The sequence below is a fragment of the Cherax quadricarinatus genome, chromosome 97 (assembly GCF_038502225.1).
Source record: "Cherax quadricarinatus isolate ZL_2023a chromosome 97, ASM3850222v1, whole genome shotgun sequence".
NCBI classification, from domain to species: domain Eukaryota; kingdom Metazoa; phylum Arthropoda; class Malacostraca; order Decapoda; family Parastacidae; genus Cherax; species Cherax quadricarinatus.
In genome coordinates, this window is record NC_091388.1 from 406,780 (window position 1) to 427,730 (window position 20,951).

General features: G+C 46.0%; 1 protein-coding gene across 2 annotated transcripts in view; it reads left to right on the forward strand.

Moving 5' to 3' along the window:
* Positions 1-8,467: 8,467 nt before the first annotated feature.
* Positions 8,468-20,951, forward strand: part of LOC128704983 (UDP-glycosyltransferase UGT5) — a 30,216-nt gene continuing 17,732 nt past the window's right edge. Inside the window, exons 1-3 of one of the 2 annotated variants that reach the window (XM_053800199.2) lie at positions 8,468-8,527; positions 13,969-14,142; positions 14,471-14,725. In XM_053800199.2, coding sequence (XP_053656174.2) covers positions 13,969-14,142; positions 14,471-14,725 — 429 coding nt within the window. In that variant the 5' untranslated portion in view covers positions 8,468-8,527. Of the gene's footprint in view, positions 8,528-8,667; positions 8,801-13,968; positions 14,143-14,470; positions 14,726-20,951 lie in introns of those variants that run through there. The other variant, XM_070105103.1, reaches the window with a different exon arrangement.

The window sequence follows — 20,951 nt, forward strand, 5'->3', positions numbered from 1 at the left end:
AGGACATACCCTTAGCTCCGGGACTAGTCTTGTTGCAAACCTTTGCACTTTCTCTAGTTTCTTTACGTGCTTGGCTAGGTGTGGGTTCCAAACTGGTGCCGCATACTCCAATATGGGCCTAACGTACACGGTGTACAGGGTCCTGAATGATTCCTTATTGAGATGTCGGAATGTTGTTCTGAGGTTTGCTAGGCGCCCATATGCTGCAGCAGTTATTTGGTTGATGTGCGCTTCAGGAGATGTTCCCGGTGTTATACTCGCCCCAAGATCTTTTTCCATGAGTGAGGTTTGTAGTCTCTGGCCCCCTAGACTGTACTCTGTGGTCTTCTTTGCCCTTCTCCAATCTTCATGGCTATGCACTTGGTAGGGTTGAATTCCAGGAGCCAGTTTCTGGACCAGGTCTGCAGCCTGTCCAGATTCCTTTGTAGTTCAGCATGGTCCTCGTCCGATTGAATTCTTCTCATCAACTTCATATCTGCAAACAGGGACACTTCAGAGTCTATTCCTTTTGTCATGTTCACAAATACCAGAAACAGCACCGGTCCTAGGACTGATCCCTGCGGCACCCCGCTTGTTACCGGCGCCCACTTTGACACCTCGTCACATGCCATGACTCGCTGTTGTCTTCCTGGCAGATATTCCCTGATCCACCTGTTACCCATGCTTGGTCCTCCAGCTTTTGCACTAATCTCTTGTGTGGAACTGTCAAACGCAGCCTTATAGTCCAAGAAAATGCAATCTACCCACCCTTCTCTCTCTTGTCTTACCCTCTCATAGAACTCCAGTAGGTTTGTGACACAGGATTTCCAATCCCTGAAACCGTGCTGGCTGTCGTTAAGATCATTCCTTTCTAGGTGCTCCACACACTTCTGATAACTTTCTCCATGTCTTTGCATACTACACACGTCAGTGACACTGGTCTGTAGTTTAATGCTTCATGTCTCTCCTTTTTAAAAACTGGGACTACATTTGCTGTCTTCCATACTTCAGGTAGTCTCCCTGTGTCGATAGATGTGTTGATAGTTGTTAGTGGTATACACAGTGCCTCTGCGCCCTCCCTCAGGACCCATGGAGAGATGTTATCCGGCCCCATCGCCTTTGAGGTATCAAGCTTGCTAAGCAGCCTTTTCACTTCTTCCTCGGTTGTATGTATTGTGTCCAACACTTGGTGATGTGCCCCACCTCTCCGTCTTTCTGGCGGCCCTTCTGTCTCTGTGAACACTTCTTTTACTCTCATGTTGAGCTCCTCACATACTCTGCAGTCATTTTTGTGACCTTCCCTCCTCCCTTCCTCAGCCTGATTACCTGGTCCTTGACTGTTGTTTTCCTCCTGATGTGTCAGATTTGGCTTTCGCTGCTATGTCATTCTCGTGTTGTCGTTGGGCCTCCCTTCTTACCTGTGCATATTCATTTCTGGCTCTATGACTGCTCTCCTTATTCTCCTGGGCCCTTTACTTTCTATACTTCTATTCCCTAGCACACTTGGTTTTGGCCTCTCTGCACCTTTGGGTGAACCATGGGCTTATCTGTAAGCTTGGTTCCTGTGAGGGGGTATGATGTCTGGTGATGCCTCTTTCATGCCACTCCTCCCACTTATTCATTATTCCATCAGCGTTAGTGTACAATACCCTCAGTTTCCTCTCCAACACTGTGTTTTGGGGGGTCTGTGAGGGTGGGAGTCCTGGTAGTATGCTGTGGGATTCTACAGCAGTGTGGGGTGGGGGCTGTGAGTGTGGATTGTGGTCTGTGTTGGGATAGTATGTTTGGTTGTGGGGTTCTGGGGGATGGTCCTGTGTGTGCTTGCTCTTGTTGCTCTGCCCTGCTCTGGATGTCCTCAGCTGGTTCTGCCCTTGTCTCTCTTCCTAGCTCCTTTCACTTTTGTGTTCTCTCCCTCAGCTGCTGTCATTCTGTGTTTTCTGTCTCGGTTTAGGAACACCCTCTTGTATGCTGCCGATTCCTTCAACCATGATTTCTCTTCCAGGATCCTTTTTTTGCACTGTCCTGAAAATCAGCTTGATCGCCCGTTTTCTCCCCTTCAAGTACCCCCCTATTCTCTGAAAATTTACAATCTCAGACATATCTTCTTTGCCTATTTCTTTGGTGAATTTCTCAATCTTCTGTCTTTCTTCCTGCCATCTTTCAGTGTGTGTCCTTCCCTCGCTCTCCTGAAGCCCATGAATAAACACTGACTTCGCCCTCTCCTCCTCCCATTGCCTTTCCCTGTGTGTGTGGCTGGGTCCTGTCTGTATATGGTCATTTTCTCCCTCATTTTTTCTTGTAGCTCTTGGTGGCATGGTCGTGCCTCTGCATACGACTTATCCCCTTCTCCACCTTCACCCCCGTCCCCCACCACCATCCCAGCTGCTCTCCCCCTTCACTCTTCGGCCCTGCTTGGTGGGCTGATAGGGCCTTAATTTCTGTCTTCTTCCTTCCCGTTGGGCACCTCATTCAGTAGGGGTGTACCAGCTTCAGACGCTGTCTCTCCTCTGGTCAATACCCCTGTAGGGGTGTACCAGCTTGAGACACTCTCCTCTGGTCAATACCCCTGTAGGGGTGTACCAGCTTCAGACGCTGTGTCTCCTCTGGTCAATACCCCTGTAGGGGTGTACCAGCTTGAGACGCTCTCTCTCCTCTGGTCAATACCCCTGTAGGGGTGTACCAGCTTCAGACGCTATCTCCTCTGGTCAATACCCCTGTAGGGGTGTACCAGCTTCAGACGCTGTCTCTCCTCTGGTCAATACCCCTGTAAGGGTGTACCAGCTTCAGACGCTCTCTCCCCTCTGGTCAATACCCCTGTAAGAGTGTACCAGCTTCAGACGCTGTCTCTCCTCTGGTCAATACCCCTGTAAGGGTGTACCAGCTTCAGACGCTCTCTCCCCTCTGGTCAATACCCCTGTAAGAGTGTACCAGCTTGAGACGCTGTCTCTCCTCTGGTCAATACCCCTGTAGGGGTGTACCAGCTTGAGACGCTGTCTCTCCTCTGGTCAATACCCCTGTAGGGGTGTACAAGCTTCAGACGCTGTCTCTCCTCTGGTCAATACCCCTGTAGGGGTGTACAAGCTTCAGACGCTGTCTCTCCTCTGGTCAATACCCCTGTAGGGGTGTACAAGCTTCAGACGCTGTCTCTCCTCTGGTCAATACCCCTGTACGGGTGTACCAGCTTCAGACGCTGTCTCTATTCTGGTCAATACCCCTGTAAGGGTGTACCAGCTTCAGACGCTGTCTCTCCTCTGGTCAATACCCCTGTAAGGGTGTACCAGCTTCAGACGCTGTGTCTCCTCTGGTCAATACCCCTGTAACCCGGTTCACCTTGTATACCTCACACTCGTGCATCCACGAATAAGTGGTTTTTAAGCTAAGAACTGCTCTCGGTACATTTTAAGAGATAATTCTCATCAAAATATATATAAATTATGAGTGTACGTGATTGATAAATTGGTTCTGAAGCATGACTAATATAAGAGGGTCATTAAGGCCCAATATAACACGTACACCATCAGTCAAGAATAATTTAATTCCTAAATTACAAACTTGTGTATCCCATTTCTATTCCAGGAGTTTACATATCATTACTTTTAAATAAAAACTGAAACAAATCATTTTTATAAATTTTGTATCTTGCTTATGTACGAATATAAAGATTATTTTTAAAAGAAAAATGTAATTTGTAACTAAATGTAATAAATAAAAAATGACATGAGAAGGTAACCCTTTTGTGACGAATTGAGACACTTATGCAACGTATGGGAATCTTTATTGAAGGAACGTTTCGCCACACAGTGGCTTCATCAGTCCAACACAAATCCGAAAGGTGTAAGGAGAGGACTGTATAATCCTCCGGGTTTAGCGCTTCCCCCTTGATTATAATAATAATAATGTAAGGAGAGGAGGAGTTTGAGACAATCAGTCCCTCAGCCTGGAATCGGTGTTCAGTCCATCACTCTTGTAGTAAGTGCAGGTTGGTGATCCGGCTGGTGGGACTCGAGGCTTAGTTTACCTGGAGTTTACCTGGAGAGGGTTGCGGGCTTTCGGCTTAAGTTGGCTTTCAGAACCTCTAACGTAGCGAGATTTTTTCACCATATATAACGTAAGGTCGGTGAGAAATGAACTGACGTCTTCACTCCCCCTAAATAAAGATTCTGAAAATATATCAGTATATCTTTATTTGCTACCAATACATGTACTGGTATACCAGTACATGTACAAGGTATACCAGTACATGTACAAGGTATACCAGTACATGTACAAGGTATACCAGTACATGTACTGGTATACCAGTACATGTACAAGGTATAACAGTACATGTACAGGGTATACCAGTACATGTACAAGGTATACCAGTACATGTACAAGGTATACCAGTACATGTACAAGGTATACTAATACATGTACAAGGTATACCAGTACATGTACAAGGTATACTAATACATGTACAAGGTATACCAGTACATGTACAAGGTATACCAATACATGTACAAGGTATACCAGTACATGTACTGGTATACCAGTACATGTACAAGGTATACCAGTACATGTACATGGTATACAGATCATAGTTGACATCAGTGACATACTACTATATAGGAAGTCACTTGTTATGCTGAGCATTTCCCGCAAATTATGTCAGTTTTGTCCCAGGATGTGACCCACACCAGTCCACTAGCACCCAGGATGTGACCCACACCAGTCCACTAACACCCAGGATGTGACCCACAACAGTCCACTAACACCCAGGATGTGACCCACACCAGTCCACTAACACCCAGGATGTGACCCACACCAGTCCACTAACACCCAGGATGTGACCCACACCAGTCCACTAACACCCAGGATGTGACCCACACCAGTCCACTAACACCCAGGATGTGACCCACACCAGTCCACTAACACCCAGGATGTGACCCACACCAGTCCACTAACACCCAGGATGTGACCCACACCAGTCCACTAACACCCAGGATGTGACCCACACCAGTCCACTAACACTCAGGATGTGACCCACACCAGTCCACTAAAACCCAGGATGTGACCCACACCAGTCCACTAACACCCAGGATGTGACCCACACCAGTCCACTAACACCCAGGATGCGACTCACACCAGTCCACTAACACCCAGGTACACATTTTACTGATGGGTGAATATGGACAACCGGTGCAAGGAAACACGTCCGATGTTTCCACCCTCGCCGGGAATCGAACCCGGACGCTCACCGTTTGAAGCCAGAGCTTCAGTCACCAGGTTCACTCAGAACATTAGTTCATATAACATTGAGAAAGAAGGTGCATCAACTGTAATTAAGACCCGAAGTTTTCACATAGGCTCGTAGTTAATTGGTTGTAAGCCCAGTACGGTGTCACGTGTCTAAATCTGTGATTGTTACAACCTCAGCACCATAGAAACAGCTCAAACATACCTTTACCAGTGACGGTGGGGTTAGAACCCGCGATTAGTCATAAAACTCCAGACAGACGTGTTAACCACTGGACCAGCTGGTTACAATAAGATTCGTCCAATTAGGTATATACCTAGTTGGACGATTCTCTTTAGATCGCTTGTGCTCTCTACGCTGGAATACTGCTGTACACTAACGGCCTCCTTCAAGGCTGGCGACACTGTAGACCTGGAGAGTGTATGAAGAACTTTAACGGCACACACAAGTGCGTTAAGGCACCTAAGCTACTGGGAACGGTCCAAAGTCCTTGATCTGTATTCCCTGGAATGCAGGCGAGAGAGATACATGATAATATACACTTGGAAGGTCGTGGAGGGATTGCTACCAAACTTGCACACGAAAATCACTCCATATGAAAGCAAAAGACTCGGCAGGAAATGCAACATTCCCCCGATGAAAAGTAGGGGCGCCACGAGTACACTGAGAGACAACACAATAAGTCAAACCATACCCCCGGCCGGGATTGAACCCGCGGTCATAGTCTCAAAACTCCAGCCCGTCGCGTTAGCCACTAGACCAGCTAGCCACAATAACCTTCCTATGGTGTAGAAATATACCTAGTTGGATGAATCTTATTGTGGCTAGCTGGTCTAGTGGCTAACGCGACGGGCTGGAGTTTTGAGACTCCATGACCGCGGGTTCAATCCCGGCCGGGGGTATGGTTTGTTTGCAATCGTGTCATTACGATTTCTTGAGTCAACACAATAAGTGTCCGGGGCCCAAGACTGTTCAATTGCCTCCCAGCATACATAAGGGGGATTACCAATAGACCCCTGGCTGTCTTCAAGACCCCTGACTGTCTTCAAGACCCCTGACTGTCTTCAAGACCCCTGGCTCTCTTCAAGACCCCTGGCTGTCTTCAAGACCCCTGGCTGTCTTCAAGACCCCTGACTGTCTTCAAGACCCCTGGCTGTCTTCAAGACCCCTGGCTGTCTTCAAGACCCCTGGCTGTCTTCAAGACCCCTGGCTGTCTTCAAGACCCCTGACTGTCAAGACCCCTGGCTGTCTTCAAGACCCCTGGCTGTCTTCAAGACCCCTGGCTGTCTTCAAGACCCCTGGCTGTCTTCAAGAAGGCACTGGACAGGCACCTAAAGTCTAACTGACTAACCGGGCTGTGGTTCCTACGTCAGCTTGCGTGCGGCCAGTAGTAACAGCCTGGCTGATCAGACCCTGATCCACCATGAGGCCTGGTCTCAGACCGGGCCGCGGGGGCGTTAACCCCCGAAACCTTCTCCAGGTAAACTCCAGGTAAACACATGATATGATTTGTTTTCAATCGTGTCATTACGATTTCGCGAGATATGAATATTTATCTTCCTGTTTCCTAACAAATCTTACTTAAGTTAGCCTTGTGGCTTAGCGCTTCTTTTTGATTATAATAATAATACTTAAGTTAGCTTCACCTTTGGTTCACAATTGTGAAGTTAAAAACGTTACCAGTCTCTCAGCCTGGAGTCTACCTGGTTCCAGGTTGACAGGTAGACTCCCGTTCCAGGCTGAGGGACTGACCGCCTCAAACTACCACTAAGCTGATGGCCTGATTTATGATTTTTACCTCTCCACTGCTGCTGCTGTCTCTGTTTATAATACTTGTATGTGACTGAAGAAACCTACTGTATGGGCGAAACTTTTCGGAACAGACACCTAACTGGGGCTCTGGTGGCCTGGTGGTTAACGCTCTCGCTTCACACGGTGAGGGCCTGGGTTCGATTCCCAGCCAGAGTAGAAACATTGGACGTGTTTCTTTCCACCTGTTGTCTATGTTCCCCATCAGTAAAATGGGTACTTGGGTGTTAGTCGACTGGTGTGGGTCGCATCCTGGGACACTGACCTAAGGAGGCCTGGTCACAGACCGGGCCGCGGGGGCGTTGACCCCCGGAACTCTCTCCAGGTAAACTCCAGGTAAACTGTTGCATACGTGTATTATGCTTATCGGTATTGTATAGCATTAAAGTGTTACATGCATCTAGTCTAATGTCGGAAGGGCTGTTTTGGTATCTGATTTCATGGAAAATTGCTTATTAAGTGAAAGGAATTGAGGCTGTTGAGATTCTGGCGAGGATAGTGTTGTTAATCTCGTCTATATCTTGTCTTCCTGGTTGCCTGTTCCACCCTGGTTCCTGGCCTGCTCTGTGATTAATTTTATCTGGCTTTGTATGTTCTGATGCTGCCTTATCCTCCTCCAAACTGACTTTCCTGATGCACTCTGAGTGTATCAGATTCACGATAAGTGTTTCCGCTGTATAAGTGATCTTACTATGCTACTTACAAGCTTTCTAATGGAATTTAAGTGTTCGTTTTAGATTATTTTATATTCCTTTCAGTTTTATCTCAGCGTCTGCATCCCATCTATCTCAGTAGAGATGGATTAAAGGGGCCAGTGAAGCTTCTTCAACTTTTTTCCGTGTCTCCAGACCAGTGAGTATATTCTTGTGTTATTACCCCGTCTACCAGTGCCATCTACTCAACCTTTTTTGAAATCAGTAAAGAAATACTTTCAATTTGTTAATTTATTCCTTATGATGCGCCAGTATTAGCCGCATTAGCTTCCCCCTTACTACCAAGTCAATTATTACTTAAAACAACGTTAAAACTGCACCTGTTTTACCAGAAGAGTTGCAATGGTTATATAAACCTTTGAATTATTCTTGTACGTCTGTGTTGTTCCTTAGTGCAGTATTTTATCTTACTGTTTAGTAAACATCAGAACAGTACCAAATATCTTTCCTACCAAAGTGTGTGTTTTGTATTCTGTATTTAGGTGGGGTTAGATTACTAATGCTAAGAACGCAGGTGGTGATGTGTTTACTCATGATGATATAGGTAATTCGTAAATTTTATGTTCATTGCTAATTGGAAATGTTCCTCTAAATTATATAATATTAATAATTGAAAAATATTTATGTACTTAGCGTTGTAGCAGAGATTGAGAATATTTGTGTAATGTTGGGTATATATCTTTTGTGATGTTTGGGTGATGTGTACAAGGCTGGGTTGCCAGGGACATGTTCCCAGTGTTGGCCTCAACCTTGTCAGTATACCTTCCTTCACAGTGTGGGACGGTCACACTACGTGAGTACCTTCCTTCACAGTGTGAGACGGTCACACTACGTGAGTACCTTCCTTCACAGTGTGAGACGGTCACACTACGTGAGTACCTTCCTTCACAGTGTGAGACGGTAACACTACGTGAGTACCTTCCTTCACAGTGTGAGACGGTAACACTACGTGAGTACCTTCCTTCACAGTGTGAGACGGTCACACTACGTGAGTACCTTCCTTCACAGTGTGAGACGGTCACACTACCTGAGTACCTTCCTTCACAGTGTGAGACGGTCACACTACGTGAGTACCTTCCTTCACAGTGTGAGACGGTCACACTACCTGAGTACCTTCCTTCACAGTGTGAGACGGTCACTTAAAAGGACACAACTGCAAATAAAGTGATATTTTATTGTGGCAACGTTTCGCTCTCCAGGAGCTTTGTCAAGCCGTTACAAACAGTACATGGACACAGAGGGTATATATAGGCTCACTGTCTATATAGTGGTAATAGTATACCACTATATAGGCACTACTATTACCACTAGTATAGTGGTAATAGTAGTAGTAGTAGTGATATTAGTTGTAGTAGTAATATATGTTAGAATAATTAACTTGCACATGAGTAAAGGATATAAATTGGTTAGACAAATATTTCTATTGGAGGCTGGATAGAGAAGGTCTGTTTCAGTGTTCACTCTCTGTAATGTGCTTTGTGTAGTATAACAGGAGAGACTATGTGATGGCAGGGTTTACTGTTTTCAGGAGGATTCTTGCTGAGACTTCAGAGATGGTGAAGCTGCCTTTGTTTTGTTTAATTGTATTCGAAACAGCTATTAGTGAAGATTCAAGACACTTGCGTCTGCGGAAATTAGTTTCTTTGATCACTAGTTGGGCGTCCCTGAACTTAATGAGATCAACTATACCCCCGGCCGGGATTGAACCCGCGGTCATAGAGTCTCAAAACTCCAGCCCGTCGCGTTAGCCACTAGACCAGCTAGCCACAATAAGATTCATCCAACTAGGTATATTTCTACACCATAGGAAGGTTAGCACAGGCACCACTGTGACCACAAATGCAAGTTTTTACAGACGAATCTCCAGCTAGCGTGGCCGTGACGAACTCTAGCTCAAGTCCCTTCACTGCCGTCACTGAGCTAGAGTTCGTCACGGCCACGCTAGCTGGAGATTCGTCTGTAAAAACTTGCATTTGTGGTCACAGAGGTGCCTGTGCTAACCTTCCTATGGTGTAGAAATATACCTAGTTGGATGAATCTTGTTGTGGCTAGCTGGTCTAGTGGCTAACGCGACGGGCTGGAGTTTTGAGACTCTATGACCGCGGGTTCAATCCCGGCCGGGGGTATGGTTTATTTGCAATCGTGTCATTGCGATTTCTTAAGTCACTTAATGAGATGATTGGTGGAATTTCGGTGTTGTACACAGGCGTTGTTCAAGTTAACGTTCCTACATGCGTAAATGTGTTCACTGAGGCGGGTGTCGAGGTTTCTTGCTGTTTCACCTACGTAAATCTTGTCACAGCCTCCACAGGGTATAGTGTAAACTCCTGCATTGACTGGTTCGTGGTGCTTGGAGTTTGTTCTGGTTAGATCCTTTATCGAAGTGCTGGAAGCGATGGCGACTCTGGTGTTAGCTTGTGAAAGTACTTTAGAAACGTTCAGTGCAACCTGGCTGTTGGGAAGAATTATAACTTTGTTGGGAGTGGTGTTGGTGCGTGGAGAATTAATGATCTGAAGAGCTCTTTTCTTGCAGTATTTGAGGAAAAAGGAAGGAAAATGTAAATCAGTGAAGGTTCGGTGAATGTATGTACATTCCTCGTCAAGAAACTCAGGTACATTCCTCGTCAAGAAACTCAGGTACATTCCTCGTCAAGAAACTCAGGTACATTCCTCGTCAAGAAACTCAGGACTACAAATTCGGTATTATGCTCTTAGGAAAAGCCCGATGATGATGCCTCTTTTGGTCTTGGTATCTTGACTGGAATAGAAGTGTGTGAGATCATTTTTATTGGTGGGTTTCCGATAAACCTGAAATCTTAGGTTGTTATCCACTTAGTGAATGAGGACGTCGAGGAAAGGTAGCTTGTCATTGGACTCTTCTTCTAGTGTAAACTGAATCGCCGGTTCAACTGCGTTGAGCCTTGCCTGAAGATTCCGAACATCAAAACGTTTGGGAGTTATTACGAGGACGTCGTCCACGTAACGTAACCAAGTGACGCTTGAAGGGATGATGTTGGCGTCTCACACTGTGAAGGGAGATACCTGAGTATCTCCCTTCACAGTGTGGGACGGTGAGTTTTAATATTTTTATTTACTGCCAGTACATGTACGAGGTATACCAGTACATGTACAAGGTATACCAGTACATGTACAAGGTATACCAGTACATGTACAAGGTATACCAGTACATGTACAAGGTATACCAGTACATGTACAAGGTATACCAGTACATGTACAAGGTATACCAGTATATGTACAAGGTATACCAGTACATGTACAAGGTATACCAGTACATGTACAAGGTATACCAGTACATGTACAAGGTATACCAGTACATGTACAAGGTATACCAGTACATGTACAAGGTATGCCAGTACATGTACAAGGTATACCAATACATGTACAAGGTATACAGACCATAGCTGACATCAGTGTCATACTACTATATAGAAAGTCACTTGTTACGCTGAGCATTTCCCGCAAATTAAGTCAGTTTTGTCCCAGGATGTGACCCACACCAGTCCACTAACAAGCAGAATGTGACCCACACCAGTCTACTAACATCCAGGATGTGACCCACACCAGTCTACTAACACCCAAAATGTGACCCACACCAGTCTTCTAACATCCAGGGTGTGACCCACACCAGTCCACTAACACCCAGGATGTGACCCACACCAGTCCACTAACACCCAGGATGCCACCCACACCAGTCCACTAACACCCAGGATGCCACCCACACCAGTCCACTAACACCCAGGATGCCACCCACACCAGTCCACTAACACCCAGGATGCCACCCACACCAGTCCACTAACACCCAGGATGTGACCCACACCAGTCCACTAACACCCAGGATGCGACCCACACCAGTCCACTAACACCCATTTTACTGATGGTGAACATAGACAACAGGTGTAAAGAAACACGCGCAGTGTTTCTACCCTCGCTGGGAATCGAACCCAGACATCACTGTGAGAAGCGAGAGCTTTAGCCACCAGGCTACCAAAACCCTCTAACCATACAACTTTTCTTTCTAATTACCAACATTAGACTAGACTCACGAAATCGTAATGACACGATTTCAAACAAACCATACCACGGGTGGGGATAGAACTCGCGATCAGAGAGTCTCTGATCGCGAGTTCTATCCCAACCCGTGGTATGGTTTATTAGACTAGGCTATCGTAATGCTTCGGGTGGCCCGGTGGCCTGGTGGCTAAAGCTCCCGCTTCACACACGGAGGGCCCGGGTTCGATTCCCGGTGGGTGGAAACATTTCGACACGTTTCCTTACACCTGTTGTCCTGTTCACCTAGCAGCAAATAGGTACCTAGGTGTTAGTCGACTGGTGTGGGTCGCATCCTGGGGGACAAGATTAAGGACCCCAATGGAAATAAGTTAGACAGTCCTCGATGACGCACTGACTTTCTTGGGTTATCCTGGGTGGCTAACCCTCCGGGGTTAAAAATCCGAACGAAATCTTATCTTATCTTATCTTCCCAATAAACGACAGCTGCTACGAGAATATAGTTATTACACACTGTGACAGGCAACAAGGAGACACTTAAAAATTTATAACCGAATATCTACCGTAAAATTTAATCCAGTTGTGATAAGAATTTACCAAGTACACATTCCGGAATATCTAAGTCAACCCTCATCACTGAGTCAGTGTTTGCTAGGGGGAACTAGTGAGATTTACAATGCCTATATATAGATTAGAATTTTGAAAGTAATTCAATTTAAGTTTGTAATTTTTTAGTATAACCATATCATACATGGTATAACCATATCATACATGGTATAACCATGTCATACATGGTATAACCATGTCATACATGGTATAACCATGTCATACATGGTATAACCATGTCATACATGGTATAACCATGTCATACATGGTATAACCATGTCATACATGGTATAACCATGTCATACATGGTATAACCATGTCATACATGGTACAACCATGTCATACATGGTACAACCATGTCATACATGGTACAACCATGTCATACATGGTACAACCATGTCATACATGGTACAACCATGTCATACATGGTACAACCATGTCATACATGGTACAACCATGTCATACATGGTATAACCATGTCATACATGGTATAACCATGTCATACATGGTATAACCATGTCATACATGGTATAACCATGTCATACATGGTATAACCATGTCATACATGGTATAACCATACCATACATGGTATAACCATATCATACATGGTATAACCATATCATACATGGTATAACCATATCATACATAGCAGTTGTTACTGACGTAACCTTCGTTGTTACTTAAGTAACCTTCGTTGTTACTTAAGTAACCTTCGTTGTATAACCATATCATACATAGCAGTTGTTACTGACGTAACCGTCGTTGTTACTTACTTAGCCTTCGTTGTTACTGACGTAACCTTCGTTGTTACTTACGTAACCTTCGTTGTTACTGACGTAACCTTCGTTGTTACTGACGTAACCTTCGTTGTTACTGACGTAACCTTCGTTGTTACTGACGTAACCTTCGTTGTTACTGACGTAACCTTCGTTGTTATTGACGTAACCTTCGTTGTTATTGACGTAACCTTCTTTGTTACTGACGTAACCTTCGTTGTTACTGACGTAACCTTCGTTGTTACTTATTTAATCTTCGTTGTTACTTACGTAACCTTCGTTGTTACGTAACCCTCGTTGTTATGTAACCCTCGTTGTTACGTAACCCTCGTTGTTACGTAACCCTCGTTGTTACGTAACCCTCGTTGTTACGTACCCTCGTTGTTACGTAACCCTCGTTGTTACGTAACCCTCGTTGTTACGTAACCCTCGTTGTTACGTAACCCTCGTTGTTACGTAACCCTCGTTGTTACGTAACCCTCGTTGTTACGTAACCCTCGTTGTTACGTAACCCTCGTTGTTACGTAACCCTCGTTGTTACGTAACCCTCGTTGTTACGTAACCCTCATTGTTACGTAACCCTCATTGTTACGTAACCCTCATTGTTACGTAACCCTCATTGTTACGTAACCCTCGTTGTTACGTAACCCTCATTGTTACGTAACCCTCATTGTTACGTAACCCTCATTGTTACGTAACCCTCATTGTTACGTAACCCTGGTTAACGAAATAATTTAACATAGTTCAACTTAACCTGGTTACTAATTCGGTATTTAACACAATGCTGAAAGATAGCTAAAAGCGTAATTCTTGGTATCTCCAGATGAAGTCACCGACGACGTGTGTCCTGGTGGTGATGCTGGTGGGAAGCATCCTGGGGAAGATGTCTCCTCCTGAGAGGTCCTATAAGATCCTGATGCTGCTTCCAATCTCCTCCAGGAGTCACAGGAACATCTTTACGTCTCTGGCCGAGTCTCTTGCCGACCGTGGACACAAAGTAACACCTAAATGTGTTGTTTGTATCTCAGAATTAGCTTAAATACAAGAGTTATATAGAGAACTAATTCCTGAGTTGACAAGAGTTATATAGAGAACTAATTCCTGAGTTGACAAGAGTTATATAGAGAACTAATTCCTGAGTTGACAAGAGTTATATAGAGAACTAATTCCTGAGTTGAGTACCGCTAGAAATTTTAAATAGTGACATTAATAAACTGGAAGATAGCTTACAAAACGTAAGATATCTTCAGTTTAATATTCCCAAATTGTGAGTTTAGTTTTTGTGGATTTTGTCAAGTTCTCTCAAACTGGATTTAATTTCTCAGATAGTGATGTTGATCAACCAACCGAAGTCGTCGAGACATCCTAACATCGAAGATGTCCCTCATGGTCTCCCACACTACAGTGAGGATAATTTGAACTTTTTCGGCAATAGGAAGGATCCCAGTGCTGCCTTCGAGGCGTTGAAGGATATTCTGCTAGCTTTTGCTAGGGAGTTGTATCAAGTCCCCGTGGTGAAGCATCTTTATAATAGACGGAAGGAGTTTGATGTCATTATAATTGATCTAATGTTCAACGAGGTACGTGCTGTGTTAATGTTCAACGAGGTACGTGCTGTGTTAATGTTCAACGAGGTACGTGCTGTGTTAATGTTCAACGAGGTACGTGCTGTGTTAATGTTCAACGAGGTACGTGCTGTGTTAATGTTTAACGAGGTACGTGCTGTGTTAATGTTTAACGAGGTACGTGCTGTGTTAATGTTTAACGAGGTACGTGCTGTGTTAATGTTTAACGAGTTACTTGCTGTGTTAATGTTCAACGAGTTACTTGCTGTGTTAATGTTCAACGAGGTACGTGCTGTGTTAATGTTTAACGAGGTACGTGCTGTGTTAATGTTTAACGAGGTACGTGCTGTGTTAATGTTTAACGAGGTACGTGCTGTGTTAATGTTTAACGAGGTACGTGCTGTGTTAATGTTTAACGAGTTACTTGCTGTGTTAATGTTCAACGAGTTACTTGCTGTGTTAATGTTCAACGAGGTACGTGTTGTGTTAATGTTCAACGAGTTACTTGCTGTGTTAATGTTCAACGAGGTACGTGCTGTGTTAATGTTCAACGAGGTACGTGCTGTGTTAATGTTTAACGAGGTACGTGCTGTGTTAATGTTTAACGAGGTACGTGCTGTGTTAATGTTCAACGAGTTACTTGCTGTGTTAAAGTTCAACGAGGTACGTGCTGTTAATGTTTAACGAGGTACGTGCTGTGTTAATGTTTAACGAGGTACGTGCTGTGTTAATGTTCAACGAGGTACGTGCTGTGTTAATGTTTAACGAGGTACGAGCTGTGTTAATGTTCAACGAGGTACGTGCTGTGTTAATGTTTAACGAGGTACGAGTTGTGTTAATGTTCAACGAGGTACGTGCTGTGTTAATGTTCAACGAGGTACGTGCTGTGTTAATGTTCAACGAGGTACGTGCTGTTTTAATGTTTAACGAGGTACGTGCTGTGTTAATGTTTAACGAGGTACGTGCTGTGTTAATGTTCAACGAGGTACGTGCTGTGTTAATGTTCAACGAGGTACGTGCTGTGTTAATGTTTAACGAGGTACGTGCTGTGTTAATGTTCAACGAGGTACGTGCTGTGTTAATGTTCAACGAGGTACGTGCTGTGTTAATGTTCAACGAGGTACGTGCTGTGTTAATGTTCAACGAGGTACGTGCTGTGTTAATGTTCAACGAGGTACGTGCTGTGTTAATGTTTAACGAGGTACGTGCTGTGTTAATGTTCAACGAGGTACGTGCTGTGTTAATGTTTAACGAGGTACGTGCTGTGTTAATGTTCAACGAGGTACGTGCTGTGTTAATGTTCGAGGTACGTGCTGTGTTAATGTTTAACGAGGTACGTGCTGTGTTAATGTTCGAGGTATGTGCTGTGCTAATGTTCAACGAGGTACGTGCTGTGTTAATGTTCGAGGTATGTGCTGTGCTAATGTTCAACGAGGTACGTGCTGTGTTAATGTTCAACGAGGTACGTGCTGTGCTAATGTTCAACGAGGTACGTGCTGTGCTAATGTTCAACGAGGTACGTGCTGTGTTAATGTTATTTACAAGAACTGAGAATAGTGGGTCATCAACCCAATTTTACAAATGCATTTGTGGTCACAGTAGTGGCCCATGTTAACCTCCCTATGATGACTAGAAATATACCTTCTTGGACGAAGCTTATTAAAGCCAGCTGGCTGGCTTTAATAAGCCATGAGACTGAGCCATGAGAGACGTAGGTCCGTAGAGGAACACGGAAGGTCTTGAAGGGCATGAGAGACGTAGGTCCGTAGAGGAACACGGAAGGTCTTGAAGGGCATGAGAGAAGTAGGTTCGTAGAGGAACACGGAAGGTCTTGAAGGGCATGAAAGACGTAGGTCCGTAGAGGAACACGGAAGGTCTTGAAGGGCATGAGAGAAGTAGGTCCGTAGAGGAACACGGAAGGTCTTGAAGGGCATGAGAGACGTAGGTCCGTAGAGGAACACGGAAGGTCTTGAAGGGCATGAGAGACGTAGGTCCGTAGAGGAACACGGAAGGTCTTGAAGGGCATGAGAGACGTAGGTCCGTAGAGGAACACGGAAGGTCTTGAAGGGCATGAGAGACGTAGGTCCGTAGAGGAACACGGAAGGTCTTGAAGGGCATGAGAGACGTAGGTCCGTAGAGGAACACGGAAGGTCTTGAAGGGCATGAGAGACGTAAGTCCATAGAGGAACACGGAAGGTCTTGAAGGGCATGAGAGACGTAGGACCGTAGAGGAACACGGAAGGTCTTGAAGGGCATGAGAGACGTAGGTCCGTAGAGGAACACGGAAGGTCTTGAAGGGCATGAGAGACGTAGGTCCGTAGAGGAACACGGAAGGTCTTGAAGGGCATGAGAGAAGTAGGTCCGTAGAGGAACATGGAAGGTCTTGAAGGGCATGAGAGACGTAGGTCCGTAGAGGAACACGGAAGGTCTTTAAGGGCATGAGAGACGTAGGTCCGTAGAGGAACACGGAAGGTCTTGAAGGGCATGAGAGACGTAGGTCCGTAGAGGAACACGGAAGGTCTTGAAGGGCATGAGAGACGTAGGTCCGTAGATTAACACGGAAGGTCTTGAAGGGCATGAGAGACGTAGGTCCGTAGAGGAACACGGAAGGTCTTGAAGGGCATGAGAGATGTAGGTCCATAGATGAACACGGAAGGTCTTGAAGGGCATGAGAGACGTAGGTCCGTAGAGGAACACGGAAGGTCTTGAAGGGCATGAGAGAAGTAGGTCCGTAGAGGAACACGGAAGGTCTTGAAGGGCATGAGAGAAGTAGGTCCGTAGAGGAACATGGAAGGTCTTGAAGGGCATGAGAGACGTAGGTCCGTAGAGGAACACGGAAGGTCTTTAAGGGCATGAGAGACGTAGGTCCGTAGAGGAACACGGAAGGTCTTGAAGGGCATGAGAGACGTAGGTCCGTAGAGGAACACGGAAGGTCTTGAAGGGCATGAGAGACGTAGGTCCGTAGATTAACACGGAAGGTCTTGAAGGGCATGAGAGACGTAGGTCCGTAGAGGAACACGGAAGGTCTTGAAGGGCATGAGAGATGTAGGTCCATAGATGAACACGGAAGGTCTTGAAGGGCATGAGAGACGTAGGTCCGTAGAGGAACACGGAAGGTCTTGAAGGGCATGAGAGAAGTAGGTCCGTAGAGGAACACGGAAGGTCTTGAAGGGCATGAGAGAAGTAGGTCCGTAGAGGAACACGGAAGGTCTTGAAGGGCATGAGAGAAGTAGGTCCGTAGAGGAACATGGAAGGTCTTGAAGGGCATGAGAGACGTAGGTCCGTAGAGGAACACGGAAGGTCTTGAAGGGTATGAGAGAAGTAGGTCTGTAGAGGAACACGGAAGGTCTTGAAGGGCATGAGAGAAGTAGGTCCGTAGAGGAGCACGGAAGGTCTTGAAGGGCATGAGAGACGTAGGTCCGTAGAGGAACATGGAAGGTCTTGAAGGGCATGAGAGAAGTAGGTCCGTAGAGGAACACGGAAGGTCTTGAAGGGCATGAGAGACGTAGGTCCGTAGAGGAACACGGAAGGTCTTGAAGGGCATGAGAGACGTAGGTCCGTAGATTAACACGGAAGGTCTTGAAGGGCATGAGAGACGTAGGTCCTTAGAGGAACACGGAAGGTCTTGAAGGGCATGAGAGATGTAGGTCCATAGATGAACACGGAAGGTCTTGAAGGGCATGAGAGACGTAGGTCCGTAGAGGAACACGGAAGGTCTTGAAGGGCATGAGAGAAGTAGGTCCGTAGAGGAACACGGAAGGTCTTGAAGGGCATGAGAGACGTAGGTCCGTAGAGGAACACGGAAGGTCTTGAAGGGCATGAGAGACGTAGGTCCGTAGAGGAACACGGAAGGTCTTGAAGGGCATGAGAGAAGTAGGTCCGTAGAGGAACACGGAAGGTCTTGAAGGGCATGAGAGACGTAGGTCCGTAGAGGAACACGGAAGGTCTTGAAGGGCATGAGAGAAGTAGGTCCGTAGAGGAACACGGAAGGTCTTGAAGGGCATGAGAGAAGTAGGTCCGTAGAGGAACATGGAAGGTCTTGAAGGGCATGAGAGACGTAGGTCCGTAGAGGAACACGGAAGGTCTTGAAGGGCATGAGAGAAGTAGGTCCGTAGAGGAACACGGAAGGTCTTGAAGGGCATGAGAGAAGTAGGTCTGTAGAGGAACACGGAAAGTCTTGAAGGGCATGAGAGAAGTAGGTCCGTAGAGGAACATGGAAGGTCTTGAAGGGCATGAGAGAAGTAGGTCCGTAGAGGAACACGGAAGGTCTTGAAGGGCATGAGAGAAGTAGGTCTGTAGAGGAACACGGAAGGTCTTGAAGGGCATGAGAGAAGTAGGTCCGTAGAGGAACACGGAAGGTCTTGAAGGGCATGAGAGAAGTAGGTCCGTAGAGGAACACGGAAGGTCTTGAAGGGCATGAGAGAAGTAGGTCCGTAGAGGAACACGGAAGGTCTTGAAGGGCATGATAGACGTAGGTCCGTAGAGGAACATGGAAAGTCTTGAAGGGCATGAGAGAAGTAGGTCCATAGAGGAACACGGAAGGTCTTGAAGGGCATGAGAGAAGTAGGTCCGTAGAGGAACACGGAAGGTCTTGAAGGGCATGAGAGAAGTAGGTCCGTAGAGGAACACGGAAGGTCTTGAAGGGCATGAGAGAAGTAGGTCCGTAGAGGAACACGGAAGGTCTTGAAGGGCATGAGAGACGTAGGTCCGTAGAGGAACACGGAAGGTCTTGAAGGGCATGAGAGAAGTAGGTCCGTAGAGGAACACGGAAGGTCTTGAAGGGCATGAGAGACGTAGGTCCGTAGAGGAACACGGAAGGTCTTGAAGGGCATTAGAGAAGTAGGTCGGTAGAGGAACACGGAAGGTCTTGAAGGGCATGAGAGACGTAGGTCCGTAGAGGAACACGGAAGGTCTTGAAGGGCATGAGAGAAGTAGGTCCGTAGAGGAACACGGAAGGTCTTGAAGGGCATGAGAGACGTAGGTCCGTAGAGGAACACGGAAGGTCTTGAAGGGCATGAGAGAAGTAGGTCCGTAGAGGAACACGGAAGGTCTTGAAGGGCATGAGAGAAGTAGGTCCGTAGAGGAACACGGAAGGTCTTGAAGGGCATGAGAGACGTAGGTCCGTAGAGGAACACGGAAGGTCTTGAAGGGCATGAGAGAAGTAGGTCCGTAGAGGAACATGGAAGGTCTTGAAGGGCATGAGAGACGTAGGTCCGTAGAGGAACACGGAAGGTCTTGAAGGGCATGAGAGACGTAGGTCCGTAGAGGAACACAGAAGGTCTTGAAGGGCATGAGAGACGTATGTCCATAGAGGAACATGGAAGGTCTTGAAGGGCATGAGAGACGTAGGTCCGTAGAGGAACACGGAAGGTCTTGAAGGGCATGAGAGACGTAGGTCCGTAGAGGAACACGGAAGGTCTTGAAGGGCATGAGAGACGTAGGTCCGTAGAGGAACACGGAAGGTCTTGAAGGGCATGAGAGACGTAGGTCCGTAGAGGAACACGGAAGGTCTTGAATGGCATGAGAAACGTAGGTCCGTAGAGAAACACGGAAGGTCTTGAAGGGCATGAGAGACGTAGGTCCGTAGAGGAACACGGAAGGTCTTGAAGGGCATGAGAGACGTAGGTCCGTAGAGGAACACGGAAGGTCTTGAAGGGCATGAGAGACGTAGGTCCGTAGAGGAGCACGGAAGGTCTTGAAGGGCATGAGAGACGTAGGTCCGTAGTTTCTTTAAGTGGAGAATATTTAAGTTTGGATTGCGAACGTTTTATCTCGTTTATGAATTTATAAAAAGCAGATGTAAGGTTTAAGAAGATATTTCAGATGTAAGGTGCGCAGAAAACTATATAAAGTATTTTGGAGTGGACGTGTCGATAGATGGATCTGTGAAAGACGAGTTGATCCATGAAATTGTCGAAGGAAGGAACTTGGGTGGAATGTGGAGGCATCTTGGAAAAAAATAGCATATCTTTGTAGGCTAAAATAAGGTATTACTCCAGAGTACTCAAGTACCAAGTATTTCGTGAGTGTGAGGTATGGGTTTTATACGTTGCAAAGAGAGATTGGCTGCAGTGACGTCAAATTAAAAATAATATATGTGAATCTTTGGCAGAGAATAAGTACATAGATGTTAGATGATGATGGGGAGTTGTTGAAAACGTCTTGGCATTTAGAGAGGCTGGAATAGAATAGGATGACCGAGGGTGTACAAATCCGGGATGGAAATAATGACTGATATGGG